This window comes from Alligator mississippiensis, chromosome 1 (genome assembly GCF_030867095.1).
Source record: "Alligator mississippiensis isolate rAllMis1 chromosome 1, rAllMis1, whole genome shotgun sequence".
Classification (NCBI taxonomy): Eukaryota; Metazoa; Chordata; order Crocodylia; family Alligatoridae; genus Alligator; species Alligator mississippiensis.
The window spans coordinates 42,124,292-42,137,762 of NC_081824.1; the positions used below are offsets into that span (position 1 = coordinate 42,124,292).

The window sequence follows — 13,471 nt, forward strand, 5'->3', positions numbered from 1 at the left end:
TAAGTTAGAGCACCTTCAGGGCTTCTGCTGGTAGTTGTTCTCTAGGACATGTTTCAGAGCCAAGATTCAGCAGCAGAGCACTCCAGCAGTTTCTGGCCAGGTGGTCAGAAGGGAACAGTATAGACCCAGAATTGAGGGCAGCTTGACAGAGATGCACAAATGGGATATGTTGTTGACTGAGAATTTAGTCTACGCATCTTGTCTGTATGTTTGTAGCAAGTTCTCTCTCTCCATTACTCTGCTGTTTTTCCTTCCTGCTGTGGCTCTGGTTGTTATTTACTTAAATTTTAAATAGTTTTGCTTTGATTCTGCCTTTCCGCTGCTCATTTTCTCACATCATCTTCTTCAAACTCTATCGTACTGTTCACAAGAATTCAAAATTAGGGAAGTAAAAATTACTCACCCAGGAAAAGATAACCTCTCCCCCCCCCCTCCCCCATTATAAAACACCATCATCCTACAGAACCTGTATTTTGAATTGTACTACTTTCTTGACTCAGCCTAAATAAAAGCTTTACTCTCCATTTCCCTTCACCATCCATCACCCCCAAACACTCTGCCTGTAGAATTCCCTCCACATGTGTTCAGGAAGCAAAGATGGAGTAGTTAACAGGAGGACTATTTAATAAACAGATTTCTCGTTAAGTGGTCTTTGTTTTTTTTTCCCTAAACTGAAACAAGCTTAAGCAATTAGCCTTTTACAGTCAGGTCACAAAAGCATTGGATGCAGGTGTCGCCGTGGATGTAGTCTTTCTGGACTTCAGCAAGGCCTTTGACACTGTCTCCCACCCCATCCTCATTAAAAAACTAGGCGACTGTGGCATCGATGCCTACACAGTCAGATGGATTGCTAATTGGCTGAAGGGTTGTACTCAGAGGATGGTGGTGGACAGGTCATATTTGACCTGGGGGGAAGTGGGCAGCAGAGTCCTCCAGGGCTCGGTCCTTGGGCCCGCGCTGTTCAATTTCTTTATCAGCAATTTGGACATCGGGTTAAAAGCAACCTGTTCAAATTTGCTGATGATACCAAAATTTGGGGTGAGGTGGGCACGCTAGTAGGGAGGGAAAGACTACAGAAAGACCTGGATAGGTTGCAAGGGTGGGCTAACAAAAACAGGATGTGTTTCAATACTGACAAGTGCAGGGTGCTGCACTTGGGCATTAGTAACCAGCAGCACACTTATAAGATGGGAAACTCCCTTCCTGATAGCACGGAGGCAGAAAGGGATCTTGGAGTCATCATTGACTCCAAGATGAACATGATTTGACAATGCAAGGTCACGGTCAGCAGGGCTAACTGGACCCTATCGTGCATCCACAGGTGCATCTCAAGTAGGGCCAAGGAGGTGATCCTCCCCCTCTGTGACACTGGTCAGACCACAGCTGGAGTACTGTGTCCAGTTCTGGGCACCCTGCTTCAAGGGGGATGTGGACAACATTGAGAGGGTCCAGAGGAGGGCCATCCACATGATCTGGGGACAGCAGGGCAGACCCTACAATGAGAGGCTACGGGACCTGAACCTGTTCAGCCTTCATAAGAGAAGGCTGAGGGGGGACCTGGTGACCATCTATAAACTCACTAGGGGGGACCAGAAGGGTTTGGGGGAGACCTTGTTTCCCCTAGCACCCCCTGGGATAACAAGGAATAATGGCCACAAGTTGTTGGAGAGTAGGTTTAGATTAGACATCTGTAAGAACTACTTCACAGTTAGGGTGGCTAGGATCTGGACCCAACTTCCAGGGGAAGTGGTGCTGGCTCCTACCTTGGGGGTCTTTAAGAAGCGGCTCGATGCCTACCTGGCTGGGGTCATTTGAGCCCAGTTTTCCTTCTGCCCAGGCAGGGGGTCAGACTTGAAGATCTACAAGGTCCCTTCTGACCTGACTTCTATGAGTCTATGAATAATAACTGAAGCATTCCTGAACCAGGATGGATATTTTTAAGTTGAGGTTAAGAAATGCTCTGCCAGTGGGTATATGCATCTTTAAGTAACAGGATATTTTGACTCTTTCCTCCCCTTTACTGTTTTGCAGTCATACAGGGATATATACACATATGCACAGATCAAGGTTTAAAGTATTTTTCCAGTGTTGTAAATATACACTGGGTTTGAGAGTGAAAGGGGTGAACAGCTATCAGGAGTGGAGAAAGTAAAAGCTTCTGCTGGGGTAGAAGCCTGAGAGAGGTTGACTTGGGAGGAGTAAACCTGATTAGAAGCCAGGAACAACCTGATTCCTGGTTAGGAACTGGCATGAAACCATGCTTCCCAGTCTTGAAGTAAGCAGTCCAGAGGAGTGTGCATTAGGATGAAGGAACAGGAGGAACTGAGTAGTCTGCTGGGAATGGAGGGAACTGGATAAGTGGTATGGGGACAGGAAGTGGCAAAGAAACAATAAAGAGAAATAGAAAAGAGAGAGGCTGAGGAGGACAGAAAAAAATGGGCTTTTTAATTGCTTAACAATATAGAGAAACAAGGATTTCTTTGGGTGATAACTTTTATTGCACCGTGTTGCCACTGCGTAGTCTGGCTTCTTTTATTTTTACATGGTGAATTTTCCATAGACAGCAGTCGATTTTAATATCTTTCATGCCTTGCATGTTACAGTAGTATATGAGGGATATTGTAGGCACCTGATGGTCCAGAAATTCAATGGAAAATTGGAAAACTATACCTGCTTTCAATGGAAAATCCACAACCTAAAATATAACTTCTGGACCATCAGGTACCTGTAGGGCTAGGGATAGAAATTACACACAAACTGGTGTAAGGGATCAGAAACCAGTTTAAATATGTAACACAACAGAAATTCAGTGCATATAAACTGCTTTCAAGATGGTCAAAACCAGCTTAAGATAAACCTAGATGGATGTAATATCAGACATAACTGATTTAGGTTAACTTGGTTTATTGAATTTCTGTCCCAGAATCCCTCCAGATTCAAGCTAACTCACAGTCCCCCGGCATCCCACAATGCTTTGTAGCTCCCATGCAAACTCCCCCTCACAGGGTGGGCAGGTTAGCCTTGGCCCAATCTGCCTGCTCCAGCTGAGCAGGGAGGCATTCTCTAGTGCCCCGGGCTTCTGGCCTGTGCCACTGCAGGCATGTGGCTGCATTTCTGGAATCAAAAGTGAATGGCTGTTCACTTGCTTATTGCTTCAGTCTATATAGCTTAGATTAACCTGCAAAGACTGAATCAATTTAGCTTGGGCTTTTTGACTGTGTACTTAACAGATGTGTGGGGGGGCTTTTCTGACATGCTGTAATTATAGCGTATTGGAGCAGATTCAATTAACTGAGTTTGCTGGGGTGTGCTAATTAGCACGCTCCAGCAGCCTCTACATCAGTGTCCCTGGGCTTCAGAATAGTGACAGGGGTGCTTTAACTAAAGCTCATTCAGTGCCACCATTTTTAAGGGCAGGGATGCTGATACGTGAGACACTGGGCTCTTTAATTAGAGCGGCTCTTGGATCTGCTCTAATTAAAGAGGCCCCCTTCCCAGCCCTGGAGCATGTGTAAAAATGCCCATCATGGCTACAATATCACTCTTACACTATCATAACAGTGTAGCTATACTCTTTAAGTGCTTAGGTCTTTAATATGGCTGCATGCCTCACTCACATTTCATTTACCAGCCATTTCACTCGCATTCATCTATTTATAAATCTCTGCCCCACTTGATTCCTTATCACTCCTGTTACCTTGCTATTGCCTGGGGTGGGGAAGAAAGTAACTTTGCTTTGATGTGTATTGTAATACTGTCAGAAGACTTTCCCTTCTGTGGTCCTTATGTGCCTTCAGGGGAGAAGGGTGCTTCCTTAATTATCCATTTTTAGGACTGTGCCCATTGAGATGTCTGAACTACAACTTTGGTGTTAGACGTTGGGTGAAAATCAATTACAGCACACTGTCAACCTTGTGTTTTTTTTAATGTTTTTTTTTTTTCCCTGGGAATGGGGACAGATGTTGGAGCACTTGCAAAATAAAGTACCTATGCTGCTTGCTACAAACATAAAAAAAAAAAAAAAAATTAAAAAATGGAGCTTTACTTTAAGCTCCATGTGCCCCTATGCTGAGTCCAGCACATACCTGGAAGAGGCATCACAGTAATTGGACCCAGCTTGCCCAACCTCTGTATAGATCTGATGCTTCAGCAAGGCTTTTTTGATGTTGAATGCAAAAAAGCCCCACTGAAGTGTGTGATCTATATAGATGCTGCAGAGCCAGGTCAAACTAACGCGTTGCCTCTTCAGTAAAGCATGGGGTTTTTTTTCCTTTTTTTTTTTTTTTTTTCCCATGTCTGTCGGCAGTCCTGTAGTTCACGAGTTATGCTGGTGTAGGGCTAAAGTAATTCTAATGGTCCTAATCACATCTTGGACTATAATGGTATAGCTGAGAGCTAAATTGGCTCTTTTTACAACTTGGTGGGTATTTTTTTTTTATTACATTGATTCTGTTCTAGCAATACTAGAGATGTTGGTCTGTGATGCTTTCCACTGGATTTTTCACTGTGTGGTGCATTGAATGATTTCTTTCTAATATATGTCCTTTCATATGAGGTTCTCAAAGTGCTTCACAAATATTGATTCATAAGCCTCATAGCACTCCAGGTTGCATTGTCACCATCACAAATGGGGATATTTTTGCACCAAATGATTCTGAAGCTTTCCCAAGGTCATACAGTGAATCTGTGGTAGAGGTGGGAACCATATATATAAGTCAGGAATCAGTCATTAGAAGTACTCCTTCCCTAGCAGACCATCCTTACTATTGCTTTGCTTATAAATACATTTTAAAAAAGGATGCACAGTAATTTTGATGAGCTTGAAACAACTCCTACTTCATACTGAAGAAAGCCCCCTTCCTAAGTAAAGCACTTGCTGATGGACTGCATAGTGCCCATGCAGCTCACTACAGTAAATGCAGTGATGCAGAGACACCCAGATAGAAAGTCAAGTCACCATGTGGGTGGTCTCCTAATTTTGGGGTTGGCAACTTTTTACTAAGGGAGGGTTGCCTCTTGCAACTTAGGCATTGCCATGGGTAGTCGGTCCCTGGCTGCCACTCCAGCCACCCGTGTTCCTTTTCTCCCCCTCCACTTCTCTCGAATCCTTGTGGTGAGCAAGGATTTGGAGCGGCTAATTTGACAGTGATAGTGAGCCCAGGCTATAGTGGGGTTGAGGGGGTATGTAAGACTAGCCTTCCTGTGCAGAGCTCAGATGGCTGGAGTGGTGGCTGGGATCAGGTGGTTGTTGGCAAAATGCGGGCTGGATTAGCCAGAAGCAGGGAATCAGCCAGTTGTCCTTAAAACACAAGCCAGATCATACTTTTACAGGCTGGATCCAGCTAGTGGCCCATAGGTTGACATCCTCTCTGTGGTCTAGATGATGACAGGGAGACTGACCAGCATGCATAATACTGTTCAAGTACTTCAGTGTTAAGTTTGCACTACAGGCTTTTTGAAAAGATTGTATCTTTTTATACACTATAGCTTTCTCATGACCTAACCCGTTTAAAGGAGCACTATGAGAAAAAGATGAAAGATTTGATGGCAAACACTGTGGGAGCATTAGAGATTCAGCAACTAAAGCAAAAACATGAGCTGAAGGTAGTGTAGTTAATTTTTGTAACAAGCTACATATTAAATGATTGTTTTTCAAGCACGGACAATGTTATCTTTCTTTTTAAACAGAAGGTTGAATAGAAAAAATAGACAATAACTTTCTATCTAATTATTTCTGTGTGTGCTGGATTATTGTACAGTTTGTCTTAAAAAGAACATTGTCAAGGACTTTTATAGTGCCTGTTCTCTGGAACACTTTTCAGAGTATCAAATAAGACATTATCTTTCCTTGATGACTGAGGCATCTTCCATTCTGACTCATTACTGCAGACCCTGGTGAAGCCCCATTTGACGTCCGTGAGATCAACCCGGGCATAAGGGTCTGCCTGCACTGATCAGATTTCAGGATCAAGTGTCTTGAATAGAGCCAGAAAGGTTTTTTTGTTTTTTTTTTTATAACAGCTTGAGCTTAAATACTGAAATTGCCTTATCTCAGCAAGATACCTTTTGTTTGTGTCCTAGTTTAATTGATGTTGTCAGCACAGTTCTGACAGTAGCACTTATTTTTTGCTGTGGTTGCATTTAGTAAAGGGAGGCATGGAGTCGGCTTTCTTTTTTTCTTTTTAATGGAATATGACTAGTGCAGGGGTTGTCAGCAGGGGGTATGTGTACCCCTGGGGGAACTTGGACCGATCCTAGGGGGTACGCATGGGTGAGCGGGGACACAACGCTGCTGCATCCCAGGAGCAGTGCCGGGGCGAGGTGAGGGTAGCGGCGCCTCTCTGCAGTGTGGGGAAGCCTGCACGCGGTGGCTGCTGCTACCACACACCAGTCCGGTGAGCTTTCCCACCCCACCCCCCACTAACCCTGCTCCTGGCAGGTGGCGGCACTCCATCCCTGCCCACCCACATGCTGTCCCCACCTCCCTGCTCCATGTCTGGCCGTGTACTGCCCGCTTCCCTGGCTTGGCGTCTGGCCACATGCTGCCCCCCACCTCCTGGTGTTTGGTCATGCCTCTCCCACTCAGCGCCTGGCCACCAGGGGTGCTTAGACTAAAAAGGTTGAAAACCCCTGGACTGACGAGTATGCATCTTGGGCTTACACAAATGGTGCACTTTTTATATGATGCGTAAAATATAGCATAACATTTTTTTAAAAAATATATAGGCCTTATTAAACTTTTCTTATTTTTAAGAGTGTTTATTGGACCCCCCCCCCCCCAAAAAAAAAAAAAAAAAAAAAGGTGGAGGAAAAAAGCTCATATTTGAGGTCCAACCTCTGTTACTAGATACTAGATTACTGTGTTCTCTAGGGCGATGGCCATATTCAGACCTGAATTACTTGACAATGTTCTTTAAAGATTAATGTTTTTAAAGCAGCATCTGCTACAGTATGTTCTGTTTTACTTTTATTATTCACTGAATGTGTAGAATGTATTTTTTGCTCTCTTGCAGATGCAAAAACTCATGAGGGCTGCTAGAGAAGGTACCAAAGATGGACTTGAAAAGACTAAAGCAGCTGTGAAGAAGGGTCGTTCATTCATTAGGACCAAATCCTTTATTTCTCAAGGTGTGTACTGAATGTGTTTTATTGAAGTTACTCTTTAAAAGTTGATTATTAGGTGACTGTGTGATGTGCTCTAGCTCTGGATGTAGCTGGGATGCACCTTTGAGAGACGGTTCCAGGGTGCTTCCCCACCTTGCCCATTCTATGGAATGGGCAAGCCTGTATGGTCAAATACTCTTGCATCATAAGTATTGCAGACAACAAATTGTTTGTAATCCAATTTTTTAAAAAGGATGTATTATAAAAAAAAAAAAACAAGAGCAAGCATAAGAAATCAGAATAAACAAACAAAATACCGGAAGAGTAACCTGTAGACCTTAAATCCAAGGATGCAGTCCTTAGCCAGCTTCCGCAGGTTCAAAAGCAATTTCTTCCTCTGACCTCATTGTCAGAGCTTTCTGCAGTTTCTCCTGTCAGCTTCTTTACTCAGCCTAAGGGACTCCTGTACGTGGAAACACTAAAGACAAATCTATATTCTCAGAACATACTTAAGTACAGCTACCTCTTTGGCTATTCACGTAAGTCACCTATTGGATTCCAAGCTGGGGAGCTCATGTTATGCCAGTAACTTCCTGCTCTGCAGAAGTGTGCATTTTCCAGACTACAAAATTTTCCTGATTTTTTTTTTTTTTTTTTTTTTTAAAGACCAGGAGGACATGTGCACCCTTTCAGACATGGAAATTCAGTAATCCAATATTCTGTCTTCCCTCCCACCAATAGTTTGACTAACTAGATTTCAAACTTCTTTTAAAATCTAATTTTAAGGGATACAATAAACAACTCAAGTCAAAAGTTAATTCTAAGCCACTTATTGTTTTTCATCTCAGTGCCAAGAAACTCATTGTTTAATATGTGAAAGTAATTATTATATTGTGCAGTTCTGGCTCTATTGTAACATATTAGAAATACATTTTATATTGGATACCACAAGGCACAAGAGCAATAAGCCAAGATAGAGCTTGATATTACCTTTACATAGAGACTACATGTCATATTAATAAAACAAGCTCAAGAAATCATGTAAGACACTCTGCAAAACACCAGGTTGTATCAGGTGTCTTAGCCTGTTGCTTATTACCAATAGGATTGTGGGTATATGAAATCAAATTTGTGTTGAAAGCATACTTGACAGTTTGGGGTCTGGCAGATCTATGATTGTTTTAAGATTTTGGATGTAACCATGAGAACCTAGGAAATCCTGGAATACTGAGATAGGCTTTTGGAATATATAACTTCCATAGCCATGACAGATTTTACATGGAGCAGTGACACCTCAATGTTCATATGCTGTAGGGCCAATGGTAACATGGGAATTATGGTAAAGGGCTGTTTTCCCACTTCCATCCTTCTAGAAACTCCAGAATGTCAGTCAGCTGCTGAAGAAACAAAAAATCTACACCTTAAACTAGCTGTTATGGCTTAAATTCTCTGTGGAACTGCAGTCACTAAGGACTCTTAAATAATCAGCAATAGCCCTTGATGTTTTTTGTATTAAACAAAGAAGTAAACTGTGTCTCACCTCATTGTTTGATAATTTGATGAAAGCTGACTTTCATTGTATTGGATGGTGAGAGAGAAACTGAAGTCTTGCAGTACCACCACCATCCAAGATGTAACAAGCCAGTACTGGGACAGCAGATTGATTCTTTACTTTAGTAAGGCTTTTGATACAGTCTACCACAACATTCTCCCAAGCAAGCTAAGGAAGTACAGGTTGGATGAATGAACTTTAACACAGATGGAAAACTAGCTGGATCATCAGGCTCAGAGGGTAGTAGTCAATGGCTTGATGTCTAGTTGTCAGCCAGGATCAAGTGGAGTGCCCCATGGGTCAATCGTGGGGCTGGTTTTATTCAGTGTTTTCACCAGTAACCTGGAAGATGGAGTGCACCCTCAGCAAGTTTGTAGATGACACCAAGCTGAGGGGAGTAGTAGACATGCTGGAGGGTAGGGCTGGGATTCAGAGTGAACTTGACAAATTGGAGAATTAGACCAAAAGAAATCTCATGAGGTTCAATAAAGAGAAATGCAAAGTCTTGCACTTTGGATGGAACAACCCTATATACCAGTACAGGCTGGGGGCTGACTGGCTAAGCAGCAGTTCTGCAGAAAAGGACCTGGAGGTTACAGTGGACAATAAGCTGAATATAAGCAAACAGCCCTTGTTGTGAAGAAGGCTAACAGCATACCACACTGCATCGGTAGGAGTGTTGCCATCAGATCAAGGGAAGTGATTTTTTTTTTCCCTTCTCTTCAGCACTGGTGAGGCCACATCTAGAGTACTGTGTTCAGTTATCGGCCCCCCACTACAGAAAGGATGTAGACAAATTGGAGAGTTCAGCAGAGGGCATCAGAAATGGTTAGGGGGTGGGGGCACATGACTTACGAGAAGAGGCTGAGGGAACCTGGGTTTATTTAGCCTGGAGAAGAGAAGACAGAGGAGATTTAATAGTAGTCTTCAGTTATCTGATAGTGGTTCCAAAGAGGATGGAGCAGATTGTTCTCAGGAATAGTAGATAACAAGGACTCTGCTTCAACAAGGGAGGTTTAGGTTAGATATTAGGAAAAAACTCTCTCACTAGGAGGGTAATAAAACACTGGAACAGGTTACACAGAGAGATCTCCACCCTTGGAGGTTTCTAAGACCTGGCTAGTCAAAGCCCTGGCTGGGGTGATCTACTTGGAGCTGGTCCTGCTTTGAGTAGGGGGTTGGACTAGATGACCGGAGATCCCTTCCAACCTGCATTTTCTATGATTCTGCAAGAGGGGAATATCTCTTGTGCCATTTGAGAGTGTGTTGAGCAGTCATTTGAACACTGATTTTCAATGGTAAAGAAAACACTGAGCTGGAGATGCAGTCTGTGGAGGAAAGGTGCAGGGTTTGGATGTGGGTGATATGAGAGTGGAGCAACTACCTTTAGGCAGTGCCAAGGGCTCATGCCCCTCTCACCCACCCATTGTTATGCTACTGACCATTACATCTTAGAGGAAAACTTAGGATCTTTGAGGGAAACTAACAGAGACAAAGACAAAGCTCTACTCAGCAGCAGACCATCAAGATATATTTTGGAAGGGGAATATCTTCATGAATTCAAATGTATCCTTATCCAGAGTAAGTTCTGGGAGCTAGTCTGTTACATCACTCAAGGTGCCAGAAAAGAATTGTTACAGTTGCAAGGAAGGAAAGACTGATGTAGACACGATAGTGTCCTTGTGTGGACACTAAATGGTTCCTGAACATTGGCATTTCAGTACTATCACAATGGCAGAGGACATGCACAAGCTTCCTTGCTTATAAAAGTAAAACTTTGCTCTGCATCCATATTTATTGGAAAGAAAGATTTGCTATTTGGCCTTTGTCAGGATATTTTGGATACATTGTACTTGGATCTCTTAGGGCTGTGTTAGCTCTGTACTAGGGCATTCCCATGTGTGGACTGTTTGAGGCCTCAGTCTGCTACCTAGTCAGCAGGGAACTGGTAAAGAATTGACTGGTTTTTCAGATTCCTTAAGTGTTTATATAGATCTCATTATCTAAAATACTTTAAGAATTTGCTTTTTCTAAGACCTACTTGCTTATACTTTGCTTTCTGTACCATTGCTTTACTAATACCTGTCTGTATACTGCCACCTATCACTGTATTTTCTAAGTGCTTCTTACATAAAATCAGTATTAATAGCAAAGCATATAGGGAGTTTCAGCCTTCTTCCATTTTAAGAGTGGGGAAAAAATTGCTAGAATTCTGTTTTGGTTAGTTGATTTACTTAGGTTTATTTATTTCCTGGAACTGTGGTAGAAAGAATTTTTCTGAAGAGGGAGATTTTAAAGCATTTTTAAAAGGTTCAGATGGTAGATTCACTAAATTTCCTGGAAGTTTGTTGCATAACTGGATCCTCTTGAGCCAGACCTGCTCTGTTTCCAGATGTTATATGCTGTATTTTGGGCTATGAGAAGTAGACCTACTATTTGTACTTCTTGTTTTCCAGAATACTCTCACACTTACTATACCATTAACATGGCTCCATGGCCCCCTCTACATGTTACAGGTATCACACAATTAGCTAGTTAATTGTACAATTATCTTAAGACAAGCTACACATGCAAAGTCACTATCAAGCCATAAAAAAACTCCAACAAGCTATAAAGGTAGACCTCTAAAATGTGTACTAACTTTATAGCTGGTTGCTATTGAGCTTTAATTGGCATGTGTAGCAGGGGTGCACTGTGCCCATTTGGAACTGCAAGTCTCGCAACTGCTGGGGACTTAAGCCTGCTCTGTAGATCCTGGTAGCACCCTGCAGCTGCTGGGTCTCAGCATCCCACAGCTGCAGATGCTGGATTGCCACAGCATGCCTCCCAGTGCCTGGACCTAGCTGAGTCTTGGCAGCCACAGGGTGTGGCTGTGATCATCCCACTCTCCCAGTCATGGGGGTGCATGGCATGAGGGGGCTCCAAGCTACGAGAGCTTGCTTCTTGCTGGTGCAGGGGGAGCGCAAGATCGGGCCTCCCCTGCACTAGCATTAAGGCACGATGGGATCTAATTTATGAATAGCACATAAGATTCCATTGGGCTTATACTTGCACATGTGGAGGGGGTCTGTCAGGGTAACACCACCAGCAACCCTGGTATTGTCACTGATGGAGCTGCATTTGTACATTACTGGCACCTTCCTTTAACATAGAATCATGGGTTCATGAGAGTTCAAATTATATATATTTATATACTTTATATATAAACTTATATATAACTGACACTTTAATTATTTATAGATCATAGATCACTCTGTCTGGAAGAAGATGAATTACATTTATTCATTGATGTAGATTGTATGCATACAGAAGCAATTATGACTCCTATGCCTGAAGGATTATCACAGCAACAGGTACGCGGGTTCTGGAATCTGGACTTGTGTCTGTTTCTTTCCCCCGTCACTTCAGTACTAATAGTATTCAGTTTATTCCTTTTGGATTTGGGCTGAAATTTAAGATGAATTAGGATAGATATATATAACTCCATGGAAATTGAGGAGCATGCACACAGTTCTACCTCGTCAGTTATTGGCCAGAGATGCAAAAAAAATATTCTATTGTTTGAACTTTCTTTTTCCAAATTAAGAATTGGAGTTACCATATTAACTCACATATAGCACACACAAATATTCCATAAATTAATACCTGGAATTAGGATTCATGGCTTTAAGGAGGAAATGTTAGGGAGCAAAAGCCTGATCTTGCAGGAGCCGAACTGTCCGGCCTCTCTCTCTGAGTAGGCAGCTAGTGGTGCTTGCCAAGTTAGCTGAGAGACCACCTAGCTCAAGTAATAGGGCTGGGCAATTCAGCTCAGCCAGTAATGTTAGCTGGGAGCCTGATCTTGCTGGACCTGAAGTGTTTTGCCCCAGTTCTTGAGGCAGGTAAGCTCTGCATCCGGTAGCAAGGGGGTTAAAAAAGTCACAACAGACTTTTGCTCCCTCCTACTGCAGATGCTTGTTTTTTCCCCTGAAATAACATACTTACTGATATTTTCAAGAAAATATTTTTTTTTCTGTCATTTTGCACTTTATTCAGGGGTCTGCACTTTATTCAGGGGCACTTTATATGTGATAAAATATGGGAAATATTAAAAATTAAAGTTAAATTAAAATGAATAGCTTGGAATGAAATACACATGTGCGTGTCCTAAGAGTAGCGCTGGGGCAGGGGGTGCGGGGAGGGTGGGGAATTGGAGGTATGCAAAACATTGCTGTTGGATGAAGAGATATTACCAGTGCTCCTGTTTCTCCATTTTAAGTTTAGAGTATTGGCTGCACCATTGACATTTCTCCTGTTTTGGAAAAATATAGTAATTATGTGCAGCACTGTAAAAGAGAAGATATTGCTATTTCTGGCTGAAATGCTCTGGCTGTTGTGTCTATGAAGACCAGTTAAACAAAGCCTTGTAAATGAACAGACTGGTTAGAAGTATGCTTTACTATCTAAGAAAATACACTCTATGAAATGAATAGTTTTGGAAGCCTCTTTGTTGCAAGAAAATGAGCTACTTTTGGAGATGCTAAGCACTCTTAATTCCGGTTGTAGTCCATTCCTGAGCTGGTCAGCACCATGAAAGAATGAACACCCAGCACTTGAAGTCAGAGCTAACTGGAATAACTTGTTCAAAGTTAAGCTTAATTCCTAGAAAGTCAAGGAAGTCACCAGCTGGTGATCTAAGGCTGTGTTTTCTACTTGTAACAGAGTGTTTAATATAATAGGGCTCTGTATCTTAATCAGGACCTTTTGACACCAATACACATTATAAATACCTGTCCAGTATCATGCAGTTTCACTTTAAGAAACCCAGTAGGCCTC

At 42.5% G+C, this 13,471-nt stretch overlaps 1 protein-coding gene across 6 annotated transcripts in view; it reads left to right on the forward strand.

Moving 5' to 3' along the window:
• The window catches only part of ARHGEF10 (Rho guanine nucleotide exchange factor 10), a 197,706-nt gene that overhangs the window by 71,927 nt on the left and 112,308 nt on the right, over positions 1 to 13,471 (forward strand). For 5 of the 6 annotated variants that reach the window (XM_059730159.1, XM_059730148.1, XM_059730140.1 and 2 more), the window contains exons 9-11: positions 5,488 to 5,604; positions 7,014 to 7,128; positions 11,897 to 12,009. In XM_059730159.1, coding sequence (XP_059586142.1) covers positions 5,488 to 5,604; positions 7,014 to 7,128; positions 11,897 to 12,009 — 345 coding nt within the window. The remainder of the gene's footprint in view (positions 1 to 5,487; positions 5,605 to 7,013; positions 7,129 to 11,896; positions 12,010 to 13,471) is intronic. The other variant, XM_059730171.1, reaches the window with a different exon arrangement.